Here is a 17,173-nt window from a genome sequence, read left to right as displayed (position 1 = left end):
GAAAATGCATGAAGACATGTGAGATGTATGCATGCACCTGTACATGAAAACTTCAGTTGGCCAACACAGTCTAAGATTAGTACACTGAGGGAGTAGGAATAGATACAACATAAAATATGCTGTCTAAACATGTTTGAATCACTCTAAGTGCCAAGAATTTCTGTTGGGACTGATGGTAATTTATGAATAAGTTTAAAAGGCTATGAGAAATGATCTCTCTCTAACTTTGCAGATTAGGGAGCTGCATTTCATTTGTTATCTTGAAAATTAGGAACAATTATTCAGTAGGGTAATCCAGGCCTCTTGTTCCTTTTTTCCTTTCCTTTTTTTTTTTTTTTTTTTTTTTTGACTTGGAGTCTTGCTCTGTTGTCTGGGCTGGAGTGCAATGGTGTGATCTCAGCTCACTTCAATCTCTGTCTCCTGGGTTCAAGTGAGTCTCCTGCCTCAGTCTCCCCAGTAGCTGGAATTACAGGTGTATGCCACCCAGCTACTTTCTGATTTTTAGTAGAGACAGGATTTCACCATGTTGGCCAGGCTGGTTTCAAACTCCTGACCTCAAGTGATATGCCCACCTTGGCCTCCCAAAGTGCCAGGATTACCAGTGTGAGCCACTGTGCCTGGCCCTTTTTTTCATTTTTGATCAGTTTGTTTCTCAGGCTTTGTACTTGGAATTGTACTCTATATGCCTGAAGATGCCCTTAATAAATACGATCATGTACGTCCAGTGGATTTTCAGTACTGGCTGTATTTTGAGGTACAGTCTTACTTGATTTCAGACTAAAATGACATCCTCGACAAGGAACTTGATGTCGTTGATAACAGATCTCTTACATGATGTAAAGGCTATGACAGAACATTCCTTGGAGACTGTCTCATAGAACTTCTTTTGATTTAACAAAGCCTAAGCTTGTTGCTGTTCATTACTTAGTACAAAGTAGATCTTCACTGTGGCTGCTTCTTACATTGTATACACATAACCTTGTTTAAATTCCAAGATCTTTCTTTATGTTTTTTAAATGGAAGATTTCTCTAGATTAATTTGTTATTATTTTTCTCGATAAATTATATAGGCAGGTAAGAGAAACCATTTGTTGTATTAAAACATTGTAGCAACTAACACTAGTTGTACATAACATCTTACATAAGTGAAAAATATATTTGACAAAAATGGTAGTACTAAATGTATTGTGCTTAACTTTTTTTTAATGGGGACTATGAGCATTATATAGTACTGTGCATAATTGTCTTATATTTTACTAACCTACATAAATGCCAGTATGATAAAGTACCTTTTGTTCTACTAGTAACTCTGTTAGGCTTAAGTGGAAAAGATACTCTATAAGTTACTTAGCCAACAGACGATCCTAAAACTTATCGCTGAATATTTATTTAGGATTGATATTTGAACATAAAATATTTTTCCAGGGAAAAATGTATTTTTTCCTAGAGACAGAAATCTTTAGTTGTTTTCTTAAGCAGATGATATGTAAGCCCAAGGCAGTGCTTAACCCATTAATTACAGAAGGGTCACGTTTTGGAAACTTTAGCTATTTTGTATCCCAGTGGGATAGTCTTTGGTTTTATTACCAAAAGGCTTATGTGTTGACTCATTTCCTTTACCAATATGACAATTTCCTGCACGCATTTAATGCTTTGGGGAAGATTAGAATACGTTAACTAAGATGTTTAAATGTGTTTTTTTTTTTTTTTTTTTTTTTCATTAGAAATCTTAAAGTTTTCAACCATTTTATAGCCTAGCTTGTTATCCATAAATAATTACTTGGGTTGTCTGCTTTAGTTGTTCTGAAGCAGATCTGTTCTGAATACAATATTAGTTTCCCATAATCTGTAAATAATGTCTTTTAACTATTCTGGGTTGTATGCTTGCATCTTTAACCCTAGTAAGCTTATTGCATGCACTGGATGATTGAGTGACCTGGTGGATTTTTTGTTTTGTTTTTTGATGTTTTTTTAAAAATACTAACCAGAACATGTAGTTTTTAATTGTGTACAGTACTTTAGCTTTAGCTATTCATAGAATGTATTTGCTTGACTAACTTATGGCCTTTTTTGCTAATGCTTCATGGTTGTCCTACAACCATTTAGGACGCTGCATTGGGATACAGATCCATCAGTTCTTCAGCTTCACTCAGATTCCGATTTGGGGTATTGAATAGATTTTCTACCTTCCCTGTTTTATAATGAATTTGATTCTTTGTGAAACTGTCCTAATTTTATTTTGCTTAAGTTTGTAATATTGTATCATGTAGTAAGGACAAGAGTTGTATTTTACTGTGACACCTCATTTATCCAGTATCTTTAATGAAAGAATATTCTCTCCATGTGATGTTCTGGTTACCCTAAGTCCATTGAAGTGTCCAAACTTTAAAAATTATATCGATATTTTTAATAAAAGTTTTCTAAGAGGTATTTAAAAACTTCTCACACTTTTTCTGATACATAGTCTACATGTAATTGAACCTTTTCAGGGTTACTAGGTATGAATATTAATTTATTTTTCTATATTAAAATTCACTGACGATTTCTTAGATTTTGAGAGTAATGGAGATGCTGGTCCTTACACCATTCATTCATTACTATTCATTCATGAATCTAGAATAGATAAATGAATGAATGGTTGAATCTAGAATAAATAAATGAGTGAATGGATGAATAGATTACTCTTCATAGAATGTATAGATGAGTATCTATTCTTAATATAATTGTCATTAAGCCTTTCTGTTAAATAGATTCTTTTCTTTCATTTTTGTTTTCCTTTTTGCTTTTATTGTTTGGCATATTTTCATAGGGAAACATTAGAAAACTAATGCTTTATAGTTTCTGTCTTTGTTTTTTAGAGTTTTAAAACTTGTTCTTTTAGAAGTTAACGCTGTAGCTATATGTATGGTTTTTTAATTTTGTTGACATAGAGATAAGATTATTCATCCATTCATTCACTCATTTTATTCTAGATCCTAAGGCAAATTATAAATGCTTGCTGTGCCGTCTTGCCTGACTCAGATAGCTCTTCTCCCCTGATAATTTATACCTTCTAAAATGTATGACTATGCCTTTTGGAATTGTGTCTAAAGTAAGAGTAAATAAGCATTGATTTTAGGCATAAAAGAAAAATATATGAGTTTCTTGTACATGTACTGGAAGACCTCTTTATTGGCCACGTTGAGGCTTCCCCCTCCTGCCTCCCATTGTTTTCTTATTTTCAGTAAAAGTGTCTTTTGGATAAGTGAGGTATTACTTCCCTACCCTCCTCCTCCTATAAAATCTTGGAATATTTTGTTTGTTTAATATTGTGGTTTTTTGTCTGTTAGCTTCTGTGTGCATTCAAGTTGGTAACTTGTTTCTAATATTGTTGGCTTGATGATTTTTTTCCAGATATGTGAGTGATTTCCTTTTTTATATAATTTGCATCTTAAAAATCAGAATATAAAGTTTCTTATTTCAAATTTTATTCTTAGACTTCTAGATTACTTCAGATTACTTAATTTGTCCACTTAATTCTTTGACTATGCTTCCCCCCGCCCTTTTTTTTTAAACTAGAAAAGGCATTAAAAAATTATTATGGCCCACATTTTGAAACATTAATTTTTAAAATGTAATTTTATTATTACTTTATACTTTATAATACTTTATTGTATTATGCTTTATGATATTGTCTAGGACTTGGATTTAGTTACTAAAGAGAACCGAAAAGAATATTTATATAAGAAAAAAGTTCTCTTACCAGTGATAGCCTGCTTCATATCCTGGAAGTTGCAGCAGTGTCTTTATTGCATATCTTTTTAAGGCAGCTTCATAACTGAGAACTTTTTTGGGAGATTGGAAGCATACTTTATTTGGTTTAGAATTTAAACATCTAACATAATAACCAATGAAAGATCTCCCGGATAACTAATAAAAGATATTTTTCTTTTCGTTCATTTTCCTCAGCCACAACACTCTTTTATCAAAAAAGAATGTATTCCTTGTATTTAACTAAAACAGAAGTGACTTTAGTAGATTTGTGGTATTCAAAAGATCTGTCATTTTAGTCTAGGTGTAGAATATCTGGACTTTAGTTTGTCTATATATGAATCAAGAACAGTATTGATCATGCAGAAATTAGAGATTTAAAAGTTTTAAATATTTCATTTTAAAGTCCAAATTGATAATGTAATTCTCAATTTCTGCCAAATATAAGTAGAAAAAAGGCTTTAAACAGGAACCTGTTTTTCAGTCGTAAAGCTGAATTCTCTTCTTGGCGAGATCAACTAAATGTGGTCTGAGTGATATCCATGTCTGATTCTTCAAAAAAAGTCCAGAAAGAACCATATCCCAGCTGAAACCAATTTCTTGAAACAACCTTATTCAGTGGTCCACTCTGAAGTTCCTATCCTCTTACTTCATTATTGCCCACACATTTGTTCTAAATAATGAAATTACTTGGCTTTTTAAAATGAAAAATAAAAATACTGAATGATTCAGAAATATCTTTTGCTTTTGCTACTTTCTAATTCTTTTGCTAAAATAAAGCCAGTTCATTGTTAATCTAAAATTTCTTGAATAAAATGGATTTAATTTACAAATAGGTGCAAATGACTGCTTAATTCTTAATTTTTGAAAATAACATGGTTTGATGTACTTAAAATGTATCGTTTGTATTCACTTAATTTAGAAGAGGACCGATTAAACTTGGAATGGCTAAAATCACTCAAGTCGACTTTCCTCCTCGAGAAATTGTCACATATACAAAGGAGACTCAGACTCCAGTTATGGCTCAACCCAAAGAAGGTGAATATCTGTCCTTAATATAATTGTCATTGAGCACCTATGTTAAATGTATATTCTTTTTTTCTTCCTTTGGTTTTTATTTTATGTCTTTTTTCTTTTGTATTTTGGCATATTTTTTAGGGAAACATGAGAAAATAATGCTTTACAGTTTCTGCACTTATATGTTTGTTTTTTAGAGTTTTAAAACTTGTTCTTTTAGAGGTTAACATTGTAAGCTGTATGTGTGGTTTCTTAATTTTGTTAACATAAATTTAAGTATTTGAGTCTTTATATTGTCATTAATGTATACTGCTTTTAGAAGCCAAAAAGCATAAGAATGTTCTCTTTCTGTCGTTGAGCATAATTCTTCCCCAAAAGAGAGTGGGTCCCACAGTAAACAAAATCATGTAAATTATTTCTGCATAGCATAGTGTATCCTGATGTGATTTGTACTAATAAATGAATCTAGACTTAATTCTTAAACTTTCTATTTTATGATACAGGGCTCTATTATGTTGATTAATTAGTAGCCTGTAATTTGTGTAAAATACAGGGAAGTATACACAGACATAATGAATGTGGAGACCCTTTGGTAAAACTAAAAAGCATTACAAATAGCTAATGATTCAAACATAAGGTACTATGATATTGTTTTCCCAGTGAAGCTAATAAATTTATGTCATACAAAAAAAAAAAAGATTTATGTGAGATCCCTAATACACTTTATAGTATCTTACCTGAAGCTTTTGGGGCCATATATATATTAGAAATCCAAATATTTCAGATTATGGAAAAGTAATAAAATTGTATCATATGTGAAAACTCTGTTAGTATCTTGGGCATTAATATTTGGCAGCAAAGCATATGAATATACTAAGTGAAATATGACTACAAATAGCTTTATCTCTGGTCATGTCAGTGTTTACCACCAAATAAGTTACGGATTTTAGAGCTTCTAACAGTTTTGGAATAGAAATTTTATCAAATGTTTAAATTAATTTATTTTTACATTTTTAATTAAATTATCCTGTTTCTCCATTAAGGAAAAACAAAAGTTATATTTATTACAGAAAGCCAAGAAAATACAGGTAAGCAAAAATGAGGAGAAATCCTTGAAACCATGTCTACTACCAAAGGAAATCTTTAAATTTTCATATTTGTATATACCTAGAAAAAATTAGGATTGTGGCTGGGTGCAGTGGCTCACGCCTGTAATCCCAACACTTTGGGAAGCCGAGGCAGGTGTATTGATTGAGGTCAGGAGTTCAAGATCAGCCTGACCAATGTGGTGAAATCTTGTCTCTATTGTAAAATTCCAAAAATTGGCCAGGCCTGGTGGGCGCCTGTAATCCCAGCTACTTGGAAGGCTGAGGCAGGAGAATCGCTTGAACCCAAGAGGCGGAGGTTGCAGTGAGCCGAGATCACACTACTGCGTTCCAGCCTGGGTGACACAGCAAGACTCCATCTCAAAAAAATAATAAAATTAGGGTTGGTAAATTTAGAAAGCATTACAAATAGCTAATGATTCAAGCATATAATTACAGTTTCAAAATTTTCAGAAAATTGATAATAACATTTTGTCCAAGTACTTTCTTTTTTTTTTTTTTGAGAGGGAGTCTTGCCCTGACACCCTGGCTGAAGTGCAGTGGCACCATCTCAGCTCACTGCAACCTCTGCCTCCGAGGTTGAAGTGATTCTTCTGCCTCAGCCTTGTGAGTAGCAGGGAGAACAGACATGTGCCACCGCTCCCGGCTAATTTTTGTATTTTTGGTAGAGACGGGGTCTCTCGCAGTGTTGGCCAGGCTGGTCTCAAACTCCAGGCCTTAAGTGATTTGCCCACCTTGGCCTCCCAAAGTGCTGGGATTACAGGCATGAGCCACCTCACTCAGCCAAGACTTTCATTTTTTTTAATAGTTTTTTTCTAATTACTATAGCAGTTTATCATAGAGAATTTAGAAGTACAGAAAGGGTATAGAGAGGAAATGTTTTTGATTCTTCTGTGTATGATCTATTGTTAATATTTTGGTTCCAATGAATATGTCTCCAAACTTCTTATTTAAATTGGTGACTAAAAATTATAACACCCAAGAAGTGCCTACCACGTATCAGGCATAGTGTGAGACACTTTGCATCATCTGTAATGCTGTCACCAAAACCCTGAAAGTTAGGTATTGGTATTGTTTACACACAAAGAAGCTGAAACTGAAAGAAATAGTTTATCAAGTGTCACGTAGCTAATAGCTGTGGTTGTAAACCAAATCTGACTGATCGTAAGGTGTGCTTTCTCTCACCACTGAAGGCAGTAACTCATATTTTTATGATAGTAACCTATAGTAAGTAGTTTGGTTTATGTTTAGCACTGATTCTGTTTGAATTTGAGTATAGTTTATTGAGTATTTGCTGTATCTAAAGGCACTAGATTATCCTTTCTTTGGATTTGTTGTCCTTTTAGTTTCAGGCTGAGGTATATAGGTGAAGGAGAAAGAAAAAAGTGTATCCTGATACCATGAAGCTATCCTTACCCGTTGGAAATATTTATAAAATAAGATATTTGAGCAGTATCCTTTGGGGAAAAAATGAGATAATTTCTTTTCTGTATCATTACAGTTATTTTCATGTCTGGAGCTCTTACATTAAGTTTCTTTTCCCAAGTTATGTAAGTTTTAGAAAGAGAGAAAGAGAAAAACCTTGAAATTAAGATTTTATAATGGAAACACTGTGTGCTTAACTCTTCTTTGCTTACCCATCACTTTAATACCTTGGCTCTCAAACTTTGCTTGGTTGGTTCACATTTAAGAATTATGTAATGAATTCCACAACTCACCATGAAACAAAATTGGTGAAATCACAATTGGAGTGTAACAGACAGCAAATTAAACTTGGGTAGGCAGTGTAATCCCTGCAGAAGTAATGTGACTTACCAAATTGAAGCTAAAAATTGGTTGTAGACTTAACTCTTACCCTTTTTTTGTATTTTTTAAAAATAAAAATGGCCAAGCCTATTCCTTTAAAAAAGCAGTTTTTATTCTGCCTTGTTTTTCTTTTTCCTTGTTCTAGCCATCTTCTTGCCTTCAAGTTTACTCTGTAAGTTGGTAGTACTGTTTCTGAACTGCGGTGCTTTGCTATCTTAAAGCACCTACTGTGAATAAAATTGACTAGTACCACATGACTTCAGTCAATTTTCTTCTCTGCAGGTGAAAAGCTTCTCTTGGTAGGAACGTGGTATCCACAGAAATACTCCTGGAAAAGTTACTTTCTTTGCCTTTTAAAAGTTTAAACTCTCTTGAAAATGGCATTACTTTTTCTTATCTACGTATTCTGTATAGATTTTTTTAAACTATTTTTTGAAAGCTCATTAAAGGAAAAAGAAACCCTGAAATTTATCCAGTTTAATCAGCTTGTTTACATCTGAGGAAACTGAGATTCAAGGAGGTTAATTGGTGGGCCTAAGTCCACAGTGTGAGAGAATGTCGGGCATACATCCAGAAACTGGCACTTGATTTCTAGTGAAGTGCCATTTCTCTTATTGCATTCCACTTTCTTATCTGTGAAGGAGTTTGTAATTACTGTTGGTATTGGCTTAGTAGCTAAATATTTTTCCTCAATACCTGTTGATTAGCTCTATAGCTTGGCCAACATGGTGAAACCTCATCTCTACTGAAAATACAAAAATTAGCCAGGTGTGGTGGCACACACTTGTAATCCTAGCTACTCAGGAGGCTGAGGTAGGAGAATCTCTTGAATGCAGGAGGCAGAGGTAGTATTGAGCCAAGATCATGCCATTGCACTCAAGCCTGGGCAACAGAGTGAGAGACTCTGTCTCCAATAAATAAGTAAATAAATAAATTAAAATGGATTTTTAAAAGATTCTGGAATGAGTAACACATTTAATAAATTAGTAGCCCTCAGAGGACCTATGAAAATATAAACATAATTGAAAATTGAAGCATTTGTTCTTAATCTTGATTGAAAGACTTTAATCAGCATATCCGAAACCCTGGCCTCAGAAAAATGTAATGTTTGATGAGATGACAGATAACAAGGTCTACGTAAGGGTGCTAATACTGCCAAATAAAACCCAAATTTTGTATAAAAAGGACTGTGGCTGGGCAAAGTGATTTGCACCTATATTCCCAGGGACTCAGGAGGCTGAGGCAGGAGGATCACTAGTGCCCAGGAGTTTGAGGCCAGCCTGGGCACATAGCAAGACCCCATCTCTTAAAAAATAAATAAATAAATAAAGACTACAGAGAGACAATTTTGTGTTAAAGGCAGTGGTATAATTAAACTATTAGTCCTTTCTTATTTCCTCCCTCCCCGAATTAGCAGTACATCTATATTGAAATAATTTCTGATTAAAAAGTCAGCTGTATTTTTCCTTGAAGAGCCAAAGAAAACCAGGTGAACTTGCATCTTATTCTAGATGGTGTATAAAAAGGAATGGATTCCATTGGTACATTCATAAAGCTTTGTCCCAGTGAAAATTATCTTAAAGATGTATTTGATTTTAAAGAGTAAGGTATAAGAAGATGAAATTATGCACAAATGGATTTAAATAGAGTGATTCAAAATGAAACTGATCCAGAAAAGAAGGGATTTTTTTGAAAATATTAAAAGAGAGCCAGGCGCAGTGGCTCACGCCTGTCATCCCAGCACTTTGAGAGACTGAGGTGGATGGATCACAGGGGCAGGAGTTCGAGACCAGCCTAGCCAATATAGCAAAACCCTGTCTCTGCTGTAAAAAAAAATATGTACAAAAATTAGCCAGGCATGGTGGTGTGTGCCTGTAGTCCCAGCTACTTGGGAGGCTGAAGCCGGAGAATTGCTTCAACCCAGGAGGTGGAGGTTGCAGTGAGCCGAGATTGCACCACTGCACTCCAGCCTGGGTGACAGAGTGAGACTCTGTCTCAAAAAAATAAAGAAAATATTAAAAGGAAATTATTCCTATGTAATCTGTATTTTTAAACTAATGATTAAAGCATTTTCATCTAATATTTTCATAGATGTTTGTAAAGTTATTCATAAGTTGAAAATTTTTTAAGTCAAATCATTTTTATATGCCACAAGTGTCCTGACTTTTAGAACTCAGTGTCATCTTCCTTTATACCAGGAATAATCAGACTACCTTGTAAGTTAGGAATTTTTCATAGGATATTAAATTATCTTAATATGGGATGCATTTTAAAATATTAGAAAATATGAAAATATTAGAGGAGAATGCTTTGATCATTAAAGGAATGTGCTTTAATCATTAGTTAAAAAAATAGAGATTACATAGGAATAATTTTTCTTTAATATTTTCTTTCTTTTTTTTTTGAGACAGAGTCTTGCTCTGTTGCCCAGTATAATAAAACTATATAGTAAATTGATAGACAACAAACATATTTCCTAAACAGCAATGTACTAACGATGGGATTTGTTTTTTGCTTCATATTGAGATCTAATCATTATAAGTGATAGATTCATAAGTAGCGATGTTTATTCAGTAAGGATTTTCTAAGATACTATATATTATCTTTTAAATGTCTTGTAATATTTTAAAATAATTCGAAGTATGCTTTGTGGCATACTCTTAGCTTACCTTAAACGTATTTTAAATGTAAAATGTGTCTTAAATGTACTGTGAGGTACAGATGAGAAAACTTGCTCTGAAGGCTCCTTCCTTTAGTTTAACAAAAGCTACCCATTTCACAGATGATTTAACTTTGATTAAGCTACTCCATTGAAACAGATTATTTAAACAACTGGAATTTCATTCTTTGGTGTTATTTCTAGGTGCAACTTAATTTACAAAACAGCTTCTTTCTGTCTCTCCAAAATACATCACAATTTTGATGTTAACTCAAAGTAAAATTCAGTGGTTCATTAAACCTAGTTTTAGCATTCATTGACAAGGTATTTGTCATTTTAAAAGTAACTGCTACTTTTATGCACTCTTTACTGCTCAGTTTATAACCTTAGATTACTTGTCAGAGAAAGCATGGAGTTAACCACTTAGCATATTGTAATGAATATTCATCAATAAATTGATGTGACTTGGCAGCCCCATTTTTCAGTCTTCCTGCTCTGTTACAGTCTTTCCCAGTTTTAAATATAGCTCATCATGTAATAAGGACTAGTGTAGAAAATCTTTAGAATTGCAGTTTTATATTTTTGGTCATGTTAATAGTCCTTTGGTAACTATTATATTAGCTTATAACAAGAAAATCGTATTTGTTTCAGAAGAACATTCTTTAACCTAATGTTATTGATGTCAGGCATTTTTGCCAAATACTTGGTAAATTTGATAATTATTTAAGATTAGCCTTATAGCAAAAAGATCACATTTTACAGTTTTAAAGAACAGCAATATCATTTGTTTTTATTTTCCTTGAAACTTATTTAATCATTTTTATGAAGCTTAAGTACCAATTAGAGTTGTAAAATCTGGTTTTAATCTATGTAGAAAGGGAGGGTATGTACTTTTATCCTAAAATAAAACCCTGAGAGCATGTGTTTAAATAGTTGATACTCATCATTCAGCTACAACTGAAATAATTTATATGGACAAATAGGCATGGCAAATGCTGTTGAGTACACAGATACAGATCACTGTCTGACATACTACATCTACATTTTAAATTTTAAAAGGAAAAGAGTGTCTATAAACAAGATCTTTTCTGTTAAATATGTAAATTATGAGGTCACTTAGCACTAAAGTACTGACCATATGCATTATGACAGGAATTTGACACCTGTCATTGGAAATGGTATTTAGAGGCCGTATAATACAACAAAGTTGAAGGAGGAGAATAAGATGTGGGTAGGAGGCTGTAATTTATAATTCACAGCACTCAAGAATGACCTGTCCTGAGTGACTCAAAATCCCTGTCTTTGATTTTAGGATTTACGTACAGTGAACTCTACTAGTAAACAGACTTGATTGGGATAACTGGTAGCATTAGCAGGAAGTGGAAAATATATGTATATTCTAACAGTGAATTTTTATTTGAAGGAGATGTTCTGTTATTCTGAAAGACAACTTGTAAGTTAAATGTAATTAAATTATTTTATTACATTACACCTGCAGGTACTTTATGGAAGAATTTCATTCTAATGCTTGAGTGATATTGTGTAGAATTGCTACCAGTTATACTATTTTCAGATAATAATTCGTTGTACATGAGAATTCATCTAAAAAGCAGTAGTGTCTTTCTGTTTCTCTGTGTGATTATTTTGCCCCAAAAAGCTTTCATTTTTTTAAGTAGCACAAAAGCTGTAATTGGCATGCTTTGTAAGGAAGTGTCAGTGTGCAAGAGAATGGCGATCACTAAGAATTCTTTTACGTGTTCTTTCCCCTTTGCACCACCGCCTCCTCAGCAGGGTCACTGAGATCACTAGCTTTTCTTGAAATGGCCATTTTCACTGGCAGGTGCATTATACCCTGTATTTTCAGATTGTTTTTCCATTCTGAATGTTTGGCAGGTTGATTGCTCTGGCTGCATTGACGGAGAAAGGGCTGACAAATGTGGTTGGGCTGGCTGAAAAGACAGTGATTACTGTTTTCCTTTGTGGCTGATTGAGGCCCTTGAAAGGAAAAATTTTAACCTTCACCATTTGGTTCAAAAGTATGAGCATATATTGAAATCACTCGTGCCATTTATCCTAGTTCTGTAAACTTGTCAGAACGTAAAAATCGCTCAATTTCAAGTAATGTGGGATTGGCATACGTCATTATCATTTTGATTAAGTTGGAGGTTGTATCATTGTGTGCTTTATACAGTGTCATTTAAAGCTTTCTTTCCACAGGTACAGTTATATTTTTATTGCTTATTCTTCAGAGTTAGAAAGATTTTCATAGCTCTCAAAACCTAACACTATGTGTGTGGTTTGGCAGCTGGTGTGGCCTACAAGCTGTATTTTGTTTGCAGGGTAAAGGCTTGTCTTTAGGCCTCCTGGAGTGCGGGTAATTGCACAGGCCCGCCATTGGGGAGAGACACAGGATTGGAAGCAGTCAAGCGGAAGAATGTTATGCCATCCCATTGCCACCTTGTAGCAGAAAGACACAATCCCAGCAGTGCCATCTGGTTGTTGCTATCTAGTCAGCTGGCCTGGCTGCTGGGACCATGACTTGGCAGCTGGTTTCCATTCTTGACCATTCTTTTGTGTATGTCGTATGTATGTGTGTTTTAGATAATTTTGAACATGGGTCAGGGAAATGACTATAACTAACAAGTAAAGTCCCCTTATTGAATAGGCTCTCATTACTTGAGCTGCACTCCGCTGCAGATGCCTGCTGCCTTTCCCTTATAGACAAATAACGCATGTGTTTAGGCCATAAAAATAAACATTTTCTTCGTAAAAACCCATCTAAATTGTGTAGCAAAAGAAAAGGTAGGCAGGGTTATGTGTTCTATAACATTTTTAAATAAATTATTTCAAATTACTTCCTCATTTGTGATGTAAGAGATTTAGTAATTTTTTAGAAGTCTCATAAACCCTGTATATTATCCCAATGTATATTTTTATTCAAATTAAGAAAACATTATTTTAAGTGCTTATTGCCACATCATGTAACAATAGATAATGAGACTTGCATTTAAAATGACAGAATAGAAAATGTGGTTTTATAGCTATTATCTTCGAAATCTGCCTCTCAAATAGCAACCTGAGAGTTAATGTAAGCTGTCTTTATGCCATATGAAGACCCATTAGACACTGATGGTTTCAGATCACAAGTAAGCAGCCAGCTCTGTAGGCTATTTTAGACATTTGATTTTCCTCATTCTACAGCATTAATGTGTCAGCATGCTATATAAAACTATGCAGGAGTTGCATGTTGTTCTGTCTAGAATGATAAATGCTGGCAAGCTTTTAGAGACTTTATGAGGAATTCATCCTAGTTGCATATATATCTTATTTCAGTTTATGTAGCTACAGAATTTAGGGTGGCTGTTGCTGAGGTACCGCATAGGTATGTATTAAAACCAAAAAGTTCTACTTAATTCTTGACTATGTTGGTAAAAATCCCTATTATTTGTACTTGTTCTGTCCTGTCAGTGGTTTACGTTTGCTTTTATCTTGGGAGTTGTGATACCTTCTGAAATACTGTCTCAAAAGTTACCAGCTATTTTCATTAAAATAATTTATTCTATCATTCTGTTTTTTTGCAGATGAAGAGGAAGATGATGATGTAGTGGCTCCTAAACCACCTATTGAACCTGAAGAAGAGAAAACTTTGAAGAAAGATGAGGAAAATGATAGTAAAGGTGTCTTAAAGAATTAAACTTTAAAAAATTTTGTTGATTTCTGTTAAGATTTCATTACTTATATATTAAAGTAGTATAAAATGCTGTAAATCAAAAAAGTGAATCTGATTGAAAAAGAATGTGTAACATTCACTGATCCATACTGTGATAGTGAGTTGACATGATTTGCCTGACATAAATCATACTTTAAAAAATTATTTGTTTTTCAGCTCCCCCTCATGAGCTGACTGAAGAAGAAAAGCAACAAATCTTGCACTCTGAGGAATTTTTAAGTTTCTTTGACCATTCTACAAGAATTGTAGAAAGAGCTCTTTCTGAGCAGATTAACATCTTCTTTGACTACAGTGGGAGAGATTTGGAAGACAAAGAAGGGTAATGCTTAATTGCTAAGATTTTTAGCTCCAATAATGTTAAATTTAAGAGTGATAAAAGTTATAACATCATCTTTTGGGGGGGTTGATCTTTTTTTTGTAGAGAGATTCAAGCAGGTGCTAAACTGTCATTAAATCGACAATTTTTTGACGAACGATGGTCAAAGCATCGAGTTGTTAGTTGTTTGGATTGGTCATCTCAGGTAAAATATAATAAAATTAGCTGTTCTTAACTCATTTTTAAAATTATAATTAGCAGGCAGTTTTATTTTAATTATGGGAATTTTGTGTAATAAGTCAATATGTATTATTTAAAATTAATGGATGATGGCTCTAATGCTAACATAATCATGTACTTTGGAAGAAGATTAGAAACATTATTTATATTTAAAATTCAGGTTGTTATGTTACAGGACAGTTTTACTAATTTCAGTTGCTCACCAAATCCTTTGGGTAAAATTTGAACACATTTTAATTAAATGCTTTAACATTAAAATATTTAAAATAATTAACTGTTCTAATTTAAAATTGTACTAGTGTCCCAGTAAGCATAATGCTAGAGATGTCTCTCTTGATTAAATGTTAGGTATTTGTATTTTCAGAATAATAATCTGATAAAGACAAATAACTAGGAATATAAAACAGTTCTTACTATGCATAGCATTTCTTTTCCTCTTGATTCTTCTGAGCAGTATCCAGAGTTACTTGTGGCTTCCTATAATAACAATGAAGATGCCCCTCATGAGCCTGATGGTGTGGCCCTTGTTTGGAATATGAAATACAAAAAAACTACCCCAGAGTATGTGTTTCACTGCCAGGTATGGTGGTCTTTTAACAGTCTTCCTCAAGTTTAAGAATTCATTGATGAATTAAGACAAGTGCCTTTTTTCTTTTCTTGTCAACATAATGATTTCATTGGATTGGCATTTTACTAAACCACTCCATATTTGCAAACAGATGTTAACAGAAAACTGAAGACTTCTCAGTTCAACATGATCTGCCTTTTGTAGCTTTTCTGACATCTCTTATAATGTTTAATCACACCTAAAGTCCTTTGCAGTTGTGATTCTCTGTTATGGTGATTGACTGTATAAAAGGAATCTTTTATAAAATGTCTTTCCTACAGGGAGTTTCCCAGGAACTTATTTGTGAATATACAATTAGATGGTTGGCCCACTGAATTACTTATACATGGCCTGAGGAGTTGGAACTAGATGATTTTAAGTAGAAACACATGGTTGAAGTAGAAAACAGATGCAGATTTTTAAAGCAGGTTTAGTAGAAGGTTAGAATTTGCAAGTCTTTTCTGGTTGCATAAGTTAAAATCTTTTAATAATGTCAAATCTTTAGTAAACACTTCTTTGAATCAAACTAGCATGTACTCTACTGTTAGATTACTGTCAGAGGCTAATGTAACTGAAATAACTTTTTGCTTTCTTGGATAACTTGGTTAAACATACTTATGTAAGCAGTCATTACATTTGACTTTTAAGCAAAAAAAAAATCTTAAAGATATATTTTTATATTTCTGAAACAGTGAAAACTTTTAATGAATTTACGTTGTTTTCATAACCTGTAATACCATATAATGAAGAAATAAATGTTTCAGGTAATAGATTGATTTTTAGAACTTGTCAGGCTTTTTCAATTTGAATCTCAAGTATAAAAATCTTACTTATTTGCAGTCAGCTGTGATGTCTGCCACATTTGCAAAATTTCATCCAAATCTTGTTGTTGGTGGTACATATTCAGGCCAGATTGTGCTTTGGGATAACCGTAGCAATAAAAGAACTCCAGTGCAAAGAACTCCACTGTCAGCAGCTGCACACACAGTAAGTAAACATGTTGATTTTTATTAGGCTTCTGTGTTCCTTCACTCTTAGCTGTATACTTAGCAGTGCCCATCAGAGTTGTCTCAGAATGTGCTTCCTTTGGTGTATGCATTCCTTACCATGTAGCAACCAAAAATGAAGTCTGGTTTTTTTTTGTTGTTTTTGAAATTTATTAGAAACTCTTCTCTCTTCTGAGACAACCTTTTGTTAATAGCAAACTTCACATTAAGAATACCGAGTTATGAGACTTGATAATAAACAGAATGCCTATAATTAGACTAAAAAATTTGTTTTGCTTTTGGTAAAATAATCCCTGAAAACTTTCTTTAATATCTCTAGCACCCTGTATATTGTGTAAATGTTGTTGGAACACAAAATGCTCACAATCTGATTAGCATCTCTACTGATGGAAAAATTTGTTCATGGAGTCTGGACATGCTTTCCCATCCACAGGTAGGTTGAACTTGGGAAACTGAAATTTTGATGCAAATGTTATGTTTTAAGTGTTTATATACCTCAACTTACGTTTCTCATAAACTGTTTTATAGTAGTGTTACAACAGTTTATAAGCTGAAATGCATTTAATATAGTTTGTTGTGTATTTTACTTTCAAACCTGCTTCATTTAATTAAGGTAGATTCGTATAAATAATACAGTAAAAGAATTGTTTACAAATCAAAGACTGGAAGTTTCTACAGAAATTTAAAATTGCAAGTTTACAAACTAACTGTCTCAGGTTTTTCTATGTAGGATAGCATGGAGTTGGTTCATAAACAATCAAAGGCAGTAGCTGTGACATCTATGTCCTTCCCTGTTGGAGACGTCAACAACTTTGTTGTTGGGAGTGAAGAAGGTTCTGTGTACACAGCATGCCGCCATGGCAGGTAAACCTAAACTGGAATTTGCAATAATTTAAAATTCTTCCTTTAATCCCATTGAAGCAAGTTGCCTAATT

General features: G+C 33.4%; 1 protein-coding gene across 13 annotated transcripts in view; it reads left to right on the top strand.

Annotated features, from left to right (window-relative positions):
- The window catches only part of DYNC1I2 (dynein cytoplasmic 1 intermediate chain 2), a 55,591-nt gene that overhangs the window by 18,509 nt on the left and 19,909 nt on the right, over positions 1–17,173 (top strand). For 8 of the 13 annotated variants that reach the window (XM_074399473.1, XM_074399475.1, XM_074399477.1 and 5 more), the window contains 9 exons: positions 2,107–2,166; positions 4,673–4,788; positions 13,920–14,015; positions 14,225–14,387; positions 14,490–14,589; positions 15,079–15,204; positions 16,072–16,218; positions 16,558–16,671; positions 16,969–17,102. In XM_074399473.1, coding sequence (XP_074255574.1) covers positions 2,107–2,166; positions 4,673–4,788; positions 13,920–14,015; positions 14,225–14,387; positions 14,490–14,589; positions 15,079–15,204; positions 16,072–16,218; positions 16,558–16,671; positions 16,969–17,102 — 1,056 coding nt within the window. The remainder of the gene's footprint in view (positions 1–2,106; positions 2,167–4,672; positions 4,789–13,919; positions 14,016–14,224; positions 14,388–14,489; positions 14,590–15,078; positions 15,205–16,071; positions 16,219–16,557; positions 16,672–16,968; positions 17,103–17,173) is intronic. The other 5 variants (XM_074399480.1, XM_074399481.1, XM_039469871.2 and 2 more) reach the window with 1 other exon arrangement.

This window comes from Saimiri boliviensis, chromosome 5 (genome assembly GCF_048565385.1).
Source record: "Saimiri boliviensis isolate mSaiBol1 chromosome 5, mSaiBol1.pri, whole genome shotgun sequence".
NCBI lineage: Eukaryota > Metazoa > Chordata > Mammalia > Primates > Cebidae > Saimiri > Saimiri boliviensis.
This window is presented reverse-complemented; position numbering and strand designations above follow the sequence as displayed.